This window comes from Panicum hallii, chromosome 9, assembly GCF_002211085.1.
Source record: "Panicum hallii strain FIL2 chromosome 9, PHallii_v3.1, whole genome shotgun sequence".
Taxonomy (NCBI): Eukaryota; Viridiplantae; Streptophyta; class Magnoliopsida; order Poales; family Poaceae; genus Panicum; species Panicum hallii.
This window is the reverse complement of record NC_038050.1, coordinates 1,818,958-1,835,906: the sequence shown is the minus strand read 5'-3', so window position 1 is coordinate 1,835,906 and position 16,949 is coordinate 1,818,958. Positions and strand designations below refer to the sequence as shown.

The following is a 16,949-nucleotide window of genomic DNA, read 5'->3' as shown; positions in this document are numbered from 1 at the left end:
GTGCCCTCAATCGTCTAGGCCTATGCCTGTATACTGAATAAAAACATGTACTGCATCCGGATCGGATACAATTCTTTTTATGACGCCCGGCCGGACTATTGGAACAGGAATCAAACAAATTAAGGTCTCTTTGGCCAAGCTTGGTTGGGTCTGGTAATTGGACATTGCCCATACAAATTCCCTACACGTACTCTGACACAATTTCCGGAAGAAGCTCAAGGTTCTCATTTTCTCATAGCTAGCCATAGCCAAGCCCATGACATGGTGCCAACTAATAATAAAATTGTCGAGTAAGATTGGTGAGCTCAGCCCATTGAGTATGCACCGACAAGGTGCAAAGTTCTGAATTTTGTACCTTTTGTTTCATTGACTCCTTCATTCCTTGTGTCTACCTCTGAGGCTCTGACAACGAATCTGAATAAATACAACGGATTCTCCTTGAGAAACAAATATAAAAGACGCAATACTCTTTGGATATTCAGTATATGGACTATGGTTCTCAGTTTCTCATAGCTAGCCATAGCCAAGCCCTGACATATATAGTGCCAACAAATAATAAAGTTGTCGAGTAAAATTCCCAACCAGAGAAAGAGATGAATGTGCAGTGTGCAACTGTACAACATGGACACCCAGTAGTCGCCGACGGTTGTTGATGAACCCAACTAGTCGAAATCGAATCAGACGAGTAGTCATTGTAGTCAGCCACGTGTAGTCAAGCGTTCTCGCAAAGTAGGAGTAGTCGTTGATGATTGTCGATGAAACCAACTAATCGGAGTTGAATCCGACTTACCCAGCAGCACGGTCTAGATCAGGTCCCCTGCAAGGTAAACACAAAAATATGTTGTAACCGATATACATGAAACCGTGTTGGGAGTAATGCCCTTCAGTAAACTCTATGTATAGCTAGTCGAAAAATAGTAAACGTAGTAATACTGAAAGTATGGAAACGAGATCCTTTTAGTAACATAACGTACTACTCGGAGACCAGTAGTCTGAACGTTACTGGAAGTATGGGATTAAAACCCCTTCGGTAACATAAAATACTAGTCGGTAACTAGTAATTAACATAAAATACTAATCGGTAACTAGTACTTAGAGCGTTACTGGAAGTACGGGAGCGAGGCTCCTTCAATAAACTTGCACGGATACCAATCGTAAACCAGTAAATGGAGTTGTACTGAAAGTATGGGAATGAAGTCCTTTCAGTAACATAGAATACTAGTCGAAAACTAGTAGTCGGTTTCTGAAAGTATGAGAGCAAGGTCCCTTCAGTAAACTTGCACACAATACTGGTCATAAACCAGTATAACTTGTTATACTGGAAGTATGGGAGTGATGCTCTTTCAGTAATATAGCATACTAGTCGGAATCTAGTAGTCGGTTACTGGAAGTATGGGAGCAAGGCTCCTTCACATAATACTGGTCGTAAACTAGTATAACGGAGTTATATTGAAAGTATGGGAGCGACGCCCCTTCAGTAACATAGCGTACTAGTCCGAATCTAGTAGTCTATTACTGTAAGTATGGAAGCGATGCCCCTTCAGTAAACTTGCACGTAAAACTGGTCGTAAACCAGTATAACGGAGTTATACTGGAAGTATGGGAGCGATGCCATTTTAGTAACATAGCATACTAGTCGGAAACTAGTAGTCTGTTACTGGAAGTATGGGAATGGTGTCCCTTCAGTAACATAGCATACTAGTCGGAAACTAGTAATCTATTACTGGAAATATGGGAGCGAAACCCCTTTAGTAAACTTGTATGTAATACTAGTCGTGAACCAGTATAACGAAGTTGTGCTTGAAATATGGAAGCGATGTCCCTTCAGTAACATAGCATACTAGTTAAAAATTAGCATACTAGTTAGAAACTAATAGTCGGTTCTGGAAGTATGGGAGCGAGACCCCGTCGGTAAACTTGCACGTAATACTGGTCGTAAACCAGTATAACTCTGTTACACTGAAAGTATGGGAGCGATGCTCTTTCAGTAATATAGCATACTAGTCGCAAACTAGTAGTCTGTTACTAGAAGCATGAGAGTGAAGCCCTTTCAGTAACATAACATACTAGTTGGAAACTAGCAATCTGTTACTGGAAGTATGGGAGCGAGACCCCTTCAATAAACTTGCACCTAATACTAGTCGTGAACCAGTAGAATGGAGTTGTACTGAAAGTTGGGGAGCAAAGCCCCTTCAGTAACATAGAATACTAGTCGAAAACTAGTAACAGAGCGTTACTGGAACTATGGGAGCGAGGCCTCTTCATTAATATAAAATACTAGTCGAAAACTAGTAATCAGAGCGTTACTGGAACTATAGGAGCGAGACGCCTTCAGTAAACTTGCACTGATACTGGTCGTGAACCAGTAAACGAAGTTATACTGGAAGTATGTGAAGGTGACTGCAAGTCAATAGCAAGGGAGAGATGAATTTTGCTGGTAGCTTCAGTTGTATCCTTCGGCGGGCTATGAGAATACACATGTTTACTTATGAAAACGTCACAGTTGGCCCTAAGGGATTGATGATGAGATCCTTCACGTGGGGCGATGAGTTCCTTGGACGGGCCAAGATAAGTTTTAAGTGCCATGCAAAGATATCTCGGTTGGCCCAAAGGAGGTGACGACGGGGTCCTGCACTTGATCTTGATCAATTCCTTGGGCGGGCCAAGGCAATCCATGTGTTGCCATGCAAATATGTCTCGGTTGATCCGAAGAAAGTAACAACGCAATCCTCTGTGTGCGTTGTTATAGAAGTAGTCATTGAGCAAGAATGACTCGGCTAGCCCAAAGGAACTCCTTGGACGGGTCAAGACAAGTCGTATGTTGCCGTGCACAGATATCTCGGTTAGACTGAAGAAAATTTTTAGGAAGGCCAAAACAAGTCGCATGTTGCCATGCGAAAATATCTCAGTTAGCCTGAAGTAATTCCTTGGACGGGCCAAGACAGTTCTTACTTGCACGGCGCTGAAGTAAGGATGAACGAACATGCCCTGTTTTGGGTAAACTCCTTGATCCCCTGACCGAGTGGTTGAACGAATTCTTCAGGAAAAAACCCCTTATGTCGAGATAAGACTCGAGACAATGGTTAAATAAATTTCCTAAATGATCTCCGTAAAACCTCCTTGAATCGGATCCCAGTCTTCTCGTGAGTGATTTGCGATCTTCTCTTAGTCGGGTACCAGCCTAAGAGTCCTATCTGAATACTTTTCTGACAGTTTGCTACTGTATCTGACTAGTTTTACTACTGTACGAGTAGTTCTACTAGGCTACGAGTAGTTACAAGCAGTGTAGGGCGTGGGCCATGTCACACCCCTTATCCTATGAGACGTAGGCCATATACGCAGTCCCGTATACCCGGTTCTGACAACCACTAAATCTATATTAAAATTACTTACATCTGTCATTATAAAAAATAGCTTAAAGTAACCATTTAATATTCATCTAAATTACCCGCCTATGTCACTCTAAGAAATAACTTAAAATAACCCACTAAATTTGCATCTAAATTACTCATTATTAAAAATAGCCTCCATATGTCACTGTATACAAAAATCAAAAGTACACCATTCTAATTTACTTATTTTTGCTATTGTTAATATAGAAAATACTAACTTAAGATATATATGTATATATATGTATGTATGTATGTGTGTGCGCGCGCGCGCGCACGGAGGAAGGAATGTGATTACATTTGCAATGTTAAACGTGTAGCTAAAATTAAGTTCCCAATTAAACACATACCAAACGCATATAGAGAGGTGATACGAAATGAAGGTTTGGAGCACTTAATTTCAAGAGCACGGAGGTTTGGAGCCCTCAGTTCCAACGACTCCATCTTGTCCATGTCGTACATCGTCAGGGCCAAGAGCGTGCTGGTCTGAAGCACTAGTTCCTTCGTCCTAGCATGCTTGAATATAATGGCCCCCAGGCGCAGCTTCTGCAGGCGCGGGCAGCACTCCGACGATAGGAGGCGGCCGAGGTCACCACTATCAGCTAGCTGTGATCTCTAGGCATTCCAGCGCAAGATCCGTGAGCGATGTGAATATCACCGAGGTAGAAGGGAATCGGACTCTGGCGCTACCTAAAAACAAACGCATGGTCTCCAACTTCGAGGAGCTAGGAGGCTCGTCAAGAGAGATCACGGGCGTCTCTTTGTCATCGCCTTCATCACCGCTGTAGTTGTCCTCATCTTCCTCTACCTCGCCCGCCTCCTCCTCCCCTTCCTCCTCCTCTTCCTCCTCTTCCTCTTCCTCGATCGTCCTTATCATCCATCTCTTTGTCATCGCCTTTGCCATCACTGTAGTTGTCCTCCTCTTCTTCCTCTTCGGCCTCTACCAGCTCCTTCCGGTCATTGTCTTCTTCTTTTTGGCCATGCTTATCTAGCCACTTCTTTGGAATCACATAAACTATAAAGACGAAAGACATCAATTCGTGCTGCACCGCGTACCGAATCCATCCCTCTGCGGCCACGACGGTCGTCGCAGCAAGATGCGGCTCGCCGGGCGCGTAGTGCACTTTGAGCGAGATCCCCAGCCGCTCCATGCCGGGCTCCGGTTGCGCGTGCAGCGCCACGACGCCATTGACAACGCCGATGAACCGTTCGGTGTTGCTGGGTGACTGATACTCTGCCCCCCGAGTCCAAGTGGAGGACGGGGACGCGCGTCCACAGGCCACGCCACCGCCGCGAGAGCACGCCCATGCGCACCACCTCCCTGGCGTCGCCCACCAGCCCAAGGATGCTCACGATCACGTCGTCGCTGAGGCGGCTGATCAGATCATCGCCGCCGGCAGCGCTGTCGTCCGTGGATAGGCTTGGATCTGTGTGTTCCTCTTCGACCACGTTCTTGGTGGACTGCATGATCGCCAGACGGATCAACCGCTGCGGTCTATGGATGGATTTTTTTTTTTGAGGAAGTCTATGGATGGATGCCTCTACGCAAAAATAAGCTACTCCGTAGTAGTCCGTACTTGGCTTTTCTGCGTCCGGAGAATTGGAAGTATGGAACACGAATCAAATATGATTACGGCATATGGCTGAGGCTGGCACAATAATAAAATGGAAAATTACCTTCCTGAATTTTGGAATCCGTATTTTCTCCCTAGATAATGAAATCATCCACCTGAACTCCTCAAACTCGTGATATCGGACATATAACATCCCTGACTGATTTCTCTTAGTGATTTTTCTCCTTTTCTTTTTCTTTTATGTTTATTTTGGTTGAATCTTTAAAAAATTATAGTAAATTAAAAAATCATAAAATAGAAAATATAATTTTATTGTACTTCACATGAGTAGATCTATGCAATAAACATATGATATGATATAATTTAGTAAAAAAAAATTTGTTATATTTTTAGATATATACTTTCCTGTAATTAATTCATAGCTACAATTCCCGTATTCCAATTATGGTGAAGATTTTATGGTGGGCTAATTATTATATGTTTGAGCTGTAGTAAATATTTCATGCTCAGTGGCTCCAGCATATATATATATATATATATATATATATATATATATATATATATATGATCTAATGAGCGTGAAATTTTTGGCGTCTGGAGAATTGGAACAGGAATTGGAACAGGAATCAAATACGATTACGCATGCGGCATGTGGCCTGTCCGGTACAACGGCCTCGGACGGCCCAAGAAAATGCCTGGTCTCTTGTCCGGTACATCGGGCCCCCAGAGAAAAGTTCGGCCCGTTCAGTGCGGGCTTCCAGACTCCCAGTGGCCCAGGTAGTTTTCTTTCTTAATCTTATCACCTAGGCTGGCAGAAAGAGCAAGCTACACCTGCACGCCTGCACTACTGCTACGCGAGACAGACGCATCAGGGAGCAGCAGTGGTTTGATCCTTCTTTTCCTAGAAAAAAAATAGAGAAGTGGTTTGATCTAGCAGCACTGTTTGTGCTGCCAGAGCCGCTCAGCTGCAGTACTGCGAGGCGCCGAACGTAGCACAGGCTCACAGTATCAGTCTATCACCAAACTGTAGCGTTTTGTACTCCTCGTCTGCATTCTACACATTCAGCGATCACAACGCGCGAGCAGATGTAACTTTCTAGGATCTCACTCTCTGCCCAAAGAGAACTAGAGAAGAGTTGTGTTTGGTCATTGAAACTGTAAAAAATAGAATCAGTCAATCTGAGCATACCCGAGCCAACATTTCTACGTAGTTGCAAAATTGCATAAGGCTTGGTCATTACTTATTAGCGCATCAGGCTTCAGAATTTTCTACATTTTAGCCACGCCACCGGATCTCATTTCAGCTTTCGCTGCACCAACTTCACGTCACGCACTTTTCCATAAAGACAAGACAGCAAAGCAGTGGCATTCTTATATTACAGGCTTACAGCAAGAGGGGAAAAGAAACAAGAAGAAGCAGAGTCACCCGCTCGTACCAGAAGGAAGCACCAAAACGGAATTCTCACCTCCCATGTCGCGTGGCGCCAACCGCAGCAAAACAAGGGAGGATGGAGGATCACAAGACGACCACAGGAAGAAACCAAAGCTGCATTCAAGGGCGGGCAGGCCATGGTGGACGCATGCTGGTCGAGGAGACATACCAGCCAGGCTCTCACAGTCCAGCGCTCTGGCCGGCCTTGGCAGCCAGTGCCCGGAGGCCCCGCACGCGTACGTGCACGGTTCCAGCGCCGCGCCCCCTACCAGACACGGCCAACCGCAACGGATCCTAGACTACGCTAGCTTTGTCTTTTCAGACTCTTTTCACCGTTTCGTCCTTCAGGCGGCTATCGTCGTCGCCGGCGCCGGAGCCGCCCAGAGCTGGGCGTTCTTCACCTTGGACACGCTGTTGAGCACGCCCAGCGGCGTCACGTCGCCGACAACCGTCACCTTCTTCGCCGCGAAGTCGATGTCGAACGATGTCACGCCTGAAGTGCGAGAGCAGTTTGGTTATCAGAGCCAGAGAAAAAGGCTGTTTCTTTTTTGGAACACGCAGAAGAGCTGTGTTTCTGTGTATCTTTAAATTAAGAAGAGAGATTTGGCCAAAAAAAAGGTTGATTTTGATCTTGTCTTGAGCTCTGAGCAAAGCTTCAGATCCTGAAGAAATTACTACTAGCTGAAAGCCTCACCTTCCATCTTGGAGAGGTGCTTCTTCACTTTCCCAGCGCATGCTTTGCAGTGCAGGGATACCTTCAGCACAACCACCTGATAAGATACCAACGCTGGAGCTCAGTTCATATATCATAGCAAGCATAATTGTGTTTTTGAGCGAATATAGCAAACATAGATGTTGATTTCGCAGATTTTGTGTGAAAAAAGATGCAATTGCACAAGCTTCAATTTGAGAGGTGTCTTTGTCAAATAAATAATAATTTTAGAGGTGTCATGCAGGCTGTTCAGATACTGATCCAGTAGGCCACAAAGCTGCAGACATCCAGCAATTGTATAGGCATAAATCTCTTTGCAATACAGAATCTTTAACCAACTTTCCGCAAAAAGCCAATCTGATCTGCCTGTAATCATAGTATCTGGATAACTTCGGATGGAAGTTGCAGATATCAAATGAAAAATCATTGCATAAACCCTCCAAGCCCCACAGGGACATGATTACTAATCATCACAAAATCTCACTTCTGATTTTCTATTATTTTCTAATCAGGAAGAGTAGGACCAAGTCTTTAAAAAAATGTACAAGCAAGCACCAGTCAGTGTTCAGTAATGATTCACAGGTAAGTAGTGGAGAGCTCCACTGTTTCCTTACCTGTTCCTGCGCCTGCCTGCTCTTCGGATCAGCTACTTCACTTGCTTCCTCCAGCTTGGCATCAGCGGCCGGGGCAGCATCCACCTCCTGGATCTCCTCGGTGGCGGCGGACGCGGGGGCGCTGCCGCTTAGCAGGTACCTGGACGAGCCGGCCGGGCTGACGAGGCCACCGCCGTTTGCCACGACGGCAGTCTTGTGCTGCTGCCCTTTCTTGCTGTCGTGCCTGTGCGTCCTGGGCTCCGTGGGAACCTGAGACAGAGGGCTGGCAATGGCCTTGTGTGACCGGACCATCGGCTGCCGCTCCAGGCTCGGGCATATCGCGGTGGACGCCGGCGACGAGCACGACAGACCCTTCATGTCCCTGAAGAGCAGAGGAGCCATGGTGCAGGGAGTGCTGTGAGCTACCAACACGCTGATCTGCTTTGGCTTGTGTTTCTGAAATGGATGGTGGAATGGGGGCTATGGAGTAAGGAAATGCTGCTTATATAGCAGAGCGCCACTTTGCTTTACATGGCAGTAACTCTTCTCAAATCCATCCAAAAAAAGGAACGTGATGTTGGCTTCATTCAAAAAAATAAGTGATGCTGGTGTTTCTCTGTCTGAAACCCCTTCACAGATGTCATGCAGTACCAAGCAAGAAGTTGAGGGGTGATCTGCAACAAACTTACAACAACGTTACTGGAAAATAGTTTTCTTTTTGTTCTTTTGCGCACAGAAAAGGCAGAGTTAGGCACAAGAGGTGTAGGATCTCCACAATCCTTTTTTTACCCAGAAGTAGAGCTGTCAGATACAAGTTAACTTGCAGGAAACGACACGGTTTTTTTAACTTTATCATCGCAGCCAGGCCAGCGTGAAAGTCCTGGCGTGTTTCAGATTTTTCCAGCCACGTTGCTGTATGGTTCTTCAGCCGTCTGTATTTGCACCACAGAAAGGCCTTTCATGAAATTAATATAGTAGTCAAGACTGATGTAACAAGCGCTACTGAATTATTGATGAAAGCATAGGCCCAATGGAGGAACATGTGCAGTTGAATTGTGCAGGCGATTCTTCTGGTCTTCTTGAGATACCCTCCTAGTTCTTTCAGGAACAGTTTGTAGGGGCATGGAGGAATGATGTTATATCTTCCTTTTTTTGAACAATAATATATCTTCTTTTTTCACAGGAAAGAATGTGCTACATTTGTTGAAACAATAAATATAAAGTCCTGAATAATCTTATTTTTGAAGAAAAGTCTTGAATAATCTAGAGAATCCTCGCAGAAAAAAGAAAAGGGAATAGTTTCAGATAACGTTCATGCGTCAGGATGGACATCGTGCAAGACAGCGAGAACCCAGGCAGCGTCTTGATCGAGATCGATGCCGGCCGGAGGCCCACATATCCATGTCCTCGCATCGCCGTCGCAGCAGGCAGGCATTCCACAGCTGCGACTTTTCCAGAGGTTCTACTGACTCAACCAACACAAGAGAACCCAGGTGGTGGCGTACGAGTTCTTCCCGGTGTTGTTCTTCGTTTGAATGAACGAATGGATGGTGCACAGCAGCGCCATTGCCGAGGTTAGATGCGCGCGGGCGAGGGCTGGACTGCCGGCGGGGGCGGCGCGGTGCCGTTGCGCGTGTCAGCGGAGAGCAGTGGCTGCCGTGGCAAGTCGCCGGAGAAGCGGGCAGCGTGCACGTGACGGCCGCCGTCGTGTTGCGACTCGTGACTGACCGTGGCCGTGTGGGGGGAGCGGGGCTGTGGAGTTCGGAGTTTCTGACGGCCTGTATTGGCTGCTAATGGGGGCGTGGCGGGCATTGGTGGTCACTCACTGCACTGTGCTTGGGTTTTGGCCGTTGCTTGGTTTCAGATCGTCGTACGCCAACGGCTCAGTTGGTAGGTCACACGTTTCTGGGTCTCTGGAAGCCCCACGGCCTGCCTCTGCCTGCCGAGAAAAGTCTGTGCAAAGCCAGGCGAAGCTAGACGTTACTACTCGCATTGAGGCGATCTGAGAACCGAGCGTAGCTCGGATGGCATGCGCTGCAGCTGTGCAGTAGCCCGCCCGGGTTGGATACTCAGCGATTGCAATCTAGGGCGCTGAGGCGGCGCGTATACGTGGGTGTATGGTACCGAAAAGAGCACTCACGACGTGTGTTTGATCTCATCAGGCTGCGGTCGAACGGACCTGCCAAGAACCTGAAATTTTAAGCCTCGAAAATTTTTCAAGGGAGGAGGGAGAAGAAATCGGAGCCCAGGTTGGTTGTGTGGACGCTGCAAATTCAGGGGCCCGTCAACTTTGGTGGGGTCGTGGAGGCCCTCGAGAGAGAGAAAAAAGATTAAGCGACCCATCTGAGACGTGGGCCTAGGCAGCGAAAAGGGCTGTTTCTCCACTCCTCCCGGCCTGTTTAGAATCTGTGTGGATTTGAAAGGGAGAGGCGGCAGGTGACTCTGAATCTCTGATGTCTGATCTGCCACTGTTATCCTTATCCGCTACCATCGCCGGTTGTCACCGGCTCACCGCTCCGACCGAATTGCAACGCTAGATGGCTAACGCAAGTCCATCGTACTCCTGGACTTCGGACTAGCGAAACATACTAGTTTAGCCTGACGAAGTTCGCTCTGATGTAATCATGTAAATGTTTTGGAGACTGCCGACATGAGGTCAGACTAAAGTTGATGGAAGCTATTTCCATCTCCAAAAAAAAAAAGAGCATGGCGAGGATACTGACGGAAGTATGGAACAATCTCCGCCAAGTCCCAAGTTGCAACAGGCAGCCCGAATTGATCCACGCACTGGGGAATTATCGGAGATGCAACAAAAGTATCTGCGTTTCTTTATTCATTCAGGTCGCCGACGGCTAACACCACCAGCGAACGGCATCTCCCTCCCTCCCTGCTGCATGTTAGACACCTGCCGGCAGATGCCGTCGCGCCGCGCTCCATCGCCTGAGTCTTTTCTCCCCTCGCGGCCCCGCTCACGCGGAGACCGGGACCGCGGGCTCCGCGGCCTGTGGCGGGCCGCCGGCCGGGCTGGCCTCCTTCAGGAGCTCCGACACCCTCGCGGCGACGCTCAGCTTCGCGGCCGGCGAGACGCCGTGCTCGCCGATGATGGACTCCAGCACGGCCTCGCAGAGGGGCTTGTTCTCGATCGCCACGCCGCCGGACTCCGGCACCGACGAGTCCTTGGAGAACGCGACCTGGGTCGTATATATCGGATCGGAACATACATGGTCAGCACCACCCAATGGCATCCGAGATTTCATCACATGGAAAGACACGAGGATTATATTGGTGCGGGCACTCACGGTGAGGACTCCGGCGGGCGAGTGGGTGAAGAGGATGGACGCGCCCGGCGGGAACGTCTCGGGCTTGAACGCCTCCTTGAACTTCTCCACGGCGGCGCCCTCGGCGTCCGTGTACACGCCGACGGCCTTCCAGTACGCCACGCAGTTTTCCGTCACCTTGTCCGAGTACTGCTCGCCCGTGAGCGGCAGGATCATCGTCACCCGCGTGAACTTCTCGAAGTCGCCTGCGACGCGCGACGGTCATCAGTTGCGTACTTGCATTCGACGCCGTACAAGGAACACAAGTCCAAGGTGGCGGCCGGGGCGCGACGTACCCGTGACGACGTCGCGGAAGAAGGCGACGTCGGAGGCGAGCTCGTCGGCGGACTTCCTGGCCCACTTCTTCGCCAGCGCGGACACGGCGGCGCCCTCCTCCAGGTACACGCCGATGGCCGTGAACTTGATGAAGTTGCCGCCAATCTCCATCCCTCGCACACCTGCGCCGGCGCGGTCACCATCAAACGAGCAGGGATCATTGGATGATCGAGTTGCCATACTCTGCACCAACCACAGTTCCCCTTATACAGAATCTAAACAAACCGTCACGAAGCGCAACGCACCTGCGCCGGCGAGGAAGTGCGAGCGGCCGGAGCCCGGCGGGTGTGCCACCGGCGGGAAGACGACGCCGTCGACCGCCACCTCCGACACGGCCATGGTTGCGCAGCACAGGGGAGCTGATCGATCGAACGCAGGCTGCGTGCAGATGCAACGTAACAGATCAAAGCTTGTGCTTGTGTATGGGGCAGGGCGGGGTAGTTGCGATAATATGGGGGCGGCCGAGAGCACGGGGGATGGTTAGCTGGGACGCGACATCCCAACAGTCTTATTGAACACACATATCAAGATGCCACCAGCTCTCGGCCAAAATTGCAGGCATGCCACAATATTTTATCGATAGTGGCCTTTGATACTTCCGAGTTCAAGCTCATCAAGTGACGCATCAGCCATGGCCTGCAGGGCCGAGGTCATAATCCTTAGGATCACGTCATCGTGGCAACTTTGTAATAAGTTGGTGCTTACGAGGGCATCGATAGTGGTTGTTGGCGCGATTTACATAACGTGGCGCATCGATATCCATTGTTGCGGCGAGACGAAGCTACCATTCAATTCAACGGGACTCGGTAGGTGGCCCTCGCATCGTGTCTGCAGATGGGGAGGAGAAGAGTATAGAACACCACTGAAGACTGAAGTACTGAACGCAACTGCAGAAGAAGTTTTCGCCATGTGGAACTTATCAAAGGGCTTAAGGTACTCTGTTTTTATAGTACAGAAACTTCTGCCAAATGTTCTCCACATTTTCATTCAGTGATATTTTCCAAATTCCAGCATGGTGGCGCACGATGAGAAACGATTCTTCTTGCTGTTGAAATGTCATGTTTGTTAGCTGCTATGATCAGATGCAGTGAACAACGCAAACTGAACAAAAGAACACGGCGCTTATTCTTCCTTTCAAGAACAATACAAATGTCTGGGGGCAACAATTGCCCTCATTTACAGGCTGAAACTATCACAGCCGACAAAATTTGACAGAAAAGAGACACATCCTAACAAATCCGGCTTCGACATGTACTTTTTCAAGGAAGAAAAGAATATGGCTACAGACATCACCTAACCCAATACAATTGACAAAATTCTAATACCTCTCTGGAAGCACGGCGACTACACCAAAAACCCTGTCAACCACTGCCTTAACAAAGAAAGAACATCGATCGTAAGGACCAAAGAACAATTGTAACTGACTACAGAAACTAACTCGAAAAAGCAACAGACCTGTACTGCTACAATGTGTAAGCCTACTACGGCCGTGGAAACCTAAACGGACAGTAGCTCAAGAACCAGCTCGTCCAAAAGATCATCTTTTATCATTTTCTCAATATCCCTTCCTGCCCTGTCGATGCAATCTGCTAAATCTAGCCACTTCTGATCAAATCCTTTCTTCTCAGGCTTAGTATCACTTGGTGAAAGTTCTTCCTGTCTCTGAGCTAAGACCTGCAGGACTTTTTCCAACAGACCCTCTGAGCCCCATAGTGGAGCCAAGTTCCTCGCAGTATTCACCCAAGGTTGCATGCTCAAGCATGGCGCAAGGATTTGTGACAATACTGTGTTAACCATATCGAATAAAAGCTTCCTCTCTGATCTTGACCAATTAACAACTTTAGTGAACTTGTTTTCCAGCTTCTCAAAAACGTCATAGCCGGCAGGGCAGTCGAGTGACTGACACACCTTGTAAAGTTGATCCTCCGCAGTCCCGTGAATGCCAGAAGCAATCAGTATATCGAGCAAGTAAGAAAAATCCCTTTCCTCTTCGTCTTCAAAATCTCCAAGAATATCTTCAACCAGCTGCATTGGCACGTCATTGCCCGACTCCACTTCAGAGAATAAATAGTCACTAGTTCTGCCAATGCTACTCGCCTCTGCAGCAGTCTCTGTTGGTGCAAATGTGCCAAGTTCAAGTCTCAGTTGGAGATCTAAATGAATAAGACCAGAAAATTAACAATAATTAACACAAGATAGAAATATAAGAAAGCCATAACAGCCACATAAAATGTATGAAGGCATAAGCACTAACCATATAGATCCGCAGGCTCTCGCCTGATGTTTTCAGAATCAGAGCAATCTTCAGATGGAGGTTCAAGAACAGATATTGGGCTAGCCTGACCTACTTCTTTGCGGTATATGACAGATGTAGAGTCTAGGCGTGCAGCATGAGGGCAGTATACCTGTCAAAGGATAGCATGAGATCAGCCTTCCTATCATGCCGAGGGAGAGCAAAACTAAGGATACACGTCAATCTTTTGTACTTTAGTACATTAATAATGATAATAAAATATGGTTCGGTTAGCCTCAGTTTTTTTGTTGAAAAAGAAAAGAAACCATGCAAATAAAAAACTTGTTAGTGCTTCTTATTCTTCAAACTCAAGAAACCATACAAGCATCGAAAATTCAAAACTGCGTATCATGAGTAAATCAGTAATGATAGATCTCCGTACATACCTTTTTGAAGGTCATCTTCCATTGGTCATTAGCTACAACACCCAGAGATGATAAGTTGGAGCTATCACTAGTGTCACTTGAAGATGATACCTGCAAATCGTCAATGCTGTCACCCGAGAAAAAGCATACTATCTTCTCAGATTCACTGTATGCAGAGCTCCATAATTCTTCAGTTGCTTTTTGATTGAGCAGATCTGAGCAACACAGTTGCTTTTCTCGAACTAATGCATTGTTTAACAAAACCTGTGAATGTCTTCCCAATGATGAATCAAGCCGGTCATGGAACTTCTCTGTATTAAGCAGGTCATTTGCTCCTCTAGAATTCACAATTTTGTGTCTTCGATTCAAAGCACTGATACGGTTTTGGTTCTGATGATTACCGCCATACCGTGGTTGACGTAGCAATGACATTTTCTCAGAAAGGGAACTGTTTGCACTGGTTAAACCCATCTTAGCAGAAGCCGACCTTTCAGCACTTCTGACCAGTTGATTACTGAAATCACTCATATGACTGCAACTCTTTACAGTTGGAGGATTCTTCAAACTGCTGCTGGGATTGTTGAGACAATATTTATGCCGAATGGGCAATCCTGAAACCATACTGCCCACATGACACAATTCTATATTGCTGGATGTTTTATTTTCTCTTGGCCATGGAATAGAAGTTTTCTGCGAATCTGCAACAACTGCACCTGCAGCATCAAAACCATCCAATTCTGCCATCACTGAAGGTTGCATGTGGCTGGTTTCTGTAACATTTATCTCTGACTGAAGACGTCTTGCAGAACCTCCATAGGAGCTCTTGTGCTTGAATTCTCCAATGTCCAAAGAAAGCTGAATCAACACAATTTTGTGAGCGCGGTAATCCAGGTTAAATGTTGATAAATCGGTAGTGAGCATTCGAACAGCTTACATGATCTGTGGATCCATTGCTATATCTGAAATCTGATAGTACACCACGAACACGCCGTTGCTTGTCCACATGAGCAAACCCTGAGCAAAGTCAGAAGGAGAACAAGAGCGGGTCAACTCTAAATGATTCAGACTTTTACCTTATAAAATTGCACGATAAGAATCATTCGAACATGTTACGTGACAGGCCATGTTGATAAAAAAAAAACCACCCCGACAAGAATACAGTGTTGCAGTTCGTTGTCCCTAAAGGAAAGAACTACAGAAATAGATGAATCAAATGGTACGACCAAACTTTCCGGTCAAATTGTGCTGTTTGAATTTTATTTTCCCGTGAGTTTATGCCCTATTTGTGCTCCCCAGGCAACCACAAAAGCATCGGGAAAATGGAACATAAATGGTAAGATGCTCCGTTGGACGACTTTTAGGCTTTTAGCATGATCTTCACCCAATTTCTGTTTGGTCGGAGCAACGCACAAGCAAATAACCCAACGGTGCAAGCAAATTATGCAACCCCCTCGCTTCCGCGCTTAGGACACGCTACCACTGCTGGAAGGATGACGGAGGAAGCAAGGAAGCAAGCACTACCTATCATGCGAAATCAACCAGAAACGACGATCACATGCGACCCCAAACCGTTCGAAATCAACTGCAGAAACAAGCCAAAACGCCGCAAAGATTCATTTCGGGGAGCAGCAGGCTCTTATCTTACCTTCCGCCACCCGCCGCGGCGCCGTGCTCGCCCCGCCCGCCGGCGCCGCGACCGTCCGCCTGACGACCCCGGATCCCCCTCCCGTCCGGCACGACCGCCGCGCCCACCTCCGCCGGCCGCCCGCGTCACTCGGCCCGCCCATCCACGCCCCGGCAGCCAGCGCCCAAGTCAACGCGACGCCTATTTGAGGGAGCTCCCGCCGCGGGGAGATAGGGGGGGGGGGGGGGCGCAAGGGAAGGGCTGGATTCCCGGGGAGCGTCGCGTCGCGTCTCCTCGGGCGGGCGGGCCGCGCGGGGAGGGGGCACGGGCAAGGCCGGCGGGGCGCGTTCGGTGGCGGCGCCTGCGCGGCAGCGGTTGGCTGGCGCCCCCCGCCCCCGCCTTTTCAGGTGGGTGCCTGCCCAGTGGACTCGAGCCTTTCCTTCCTAGAATCTTTTGTCCCTCGCGCCCCTGGCGATAGTGATGAGAAATTTTTGTCTTGCTGGTTACGGAGACTGTCTCATCTTGGCCGCTTTGACTGGCCTGAACCGCCGACGCGGCGGTGCTTATTGTGGCGATCCGTGGTTAGGCGGCTAGCTAACTCGTGTGGCCTGGGCCCGCCGTGTGGCTTAATGACTATCCTGCAATGACGGGGCGCTCTCCGATTGAGCTTCGTGATGCCGTGCACGGATCAGAGCGAGCGTGTGCGATTTGCAAACGTGGGAGGTAATCAAATCGGACCCAAAAAACATGCTGGATGGGCCCGGGGCTTGCTTGAGTGAAAGCAGCACGCGAATAAAACCGTGCGGGGTCGTCGCGGAAGGCGGTAGGAAAGTAGGGAGCCCGTTCCCGTCTCCACTCCACCCGTCCTCCTCCCCGGCTGCTTCCCGTAATACCACCGCGCGGGGGACGCCTATTCCCGCGTGTAATGATTGATGATGGGGTCGAGCTGATCGGGTGGGGTCTTCTCCTCCGGCACCATGATTTTAGCGGAGAGGGAGAGGTTACCGCCGCTGCCTGCTGGTGTGTTATCCCGCGCGGTTAGGGCATCTAAAGCAGTTTAGATAGCTGTTGTCTATTTAACACACACGTACAGCTAAATAGATAGCTTTATAGTGGGTTATCTATCCGTATGGTATTTAATATGTACTCTACTATATATATATTATTTTGCATAGGAGCACGGAACAGAGCAGTAGACGAGATAATAGATAGCAGTACTCTTTCCTCATTTAATAATAATTACATCGACTTATTTTACTTATGTAGAGTCGTATAGACGGCCGCTGTCTAACTTTTACGTGGCCTTACGGTGGG

At 48.2% G+C, this 16,949-nt stretch overlaps 3 protein-coding genes across 4 annotated transcripts; all 3 read right to left on the bottom strand.

The window, feature by feature from the left end:
* Window positions 1-6,268: 6,268 nt before the first annotated feature.
* On the bottom strand, window positions 6,269-8,197 carry LOC112877541 (protein SODIUM POTASSIUM ROOT DEFECTIVE 2). Its single transcript, XM_025941862.1, has 3 exons — window positions 7,722-8,197; window positions 7,090-7,165; window positions 6,269-6,888 (listed from the first exon to the last, which is right to left on the bottom strand). The coding sequence occupies exons 1-3, from the start codon at window positions 8,100-8,102 to the stop codon at window positions 6,740-6,742; spliced, it is 606 nt and encodes a 201-aa protein (XP_025797647.1). The 5' UTR covers window positions 8,103-8,197; the 3' UTR covers window positions 6,269-6,739.
* Window positions 8,198-10,307: 2,110 nt separating this feature from the next.
* Window positions 10,308-11,846, bottom strand: LOC112874802 (chalcone--flavonone isomerase). Its single transcript, XM_025938337.1, has 4 exons — window positions 11,599-11,846; window positions 11,314-11,475; window positions 11,000-11,223; window positions 10,308-10,891 (listed from the first exon to the last, which is right to left on the bottom strand). The coding sequence occupies exons 1-4, from the start codon at window positions 11,690-11,692 to the stop codon at window positions 10,670-10,672; spliced, it is 702 nt and encodes a 233-aa protein (XP_025794122.1). The 5' UTR covers window positions 11,693-11,846; the 3' UTR covers window positions 10,308-10,669.
* Window positions 11,847-12,455: 609 nt separating this feature from the next.
* LOC112874801 lies at window positions 12,456-16,107 on the bottom strand. 2 transcript variants are annotated; one of them, XM_025938336.1, is made up of 5 exons: window positions 15,657-16,107; window positions 14,946-15,025; window positions 14,033-14,866; window positions 13,608-13,758; window positions 12,456-13,464 (listed from the first exon to the last, which is right to left on the bottom strand). In XM_025938336.1, exons 1-5 carry the CDS (start codon window positions 15,796-15,798, stop codon window positions 12,851-12,853), a joined length of 1,821 nt encoding a protein of 606 aa, XP_025794121.1. In that variant the 5' UTR covers window positions 15,799-16,107; the 3' UTR covers window positions 12,456-12,850. The 2 variants fall into 2 exon arrangements, with proteins under 2 accessions (XP_025794121.1, XP_025794119.1); XM_025938334.1 differs by having other exon boundaries at window positions 12,456-13,506; window positions 15,657-16,103.
* Between the last annotated feature and the right edge of the window lie 842 nt (window positions 16,108-16,949).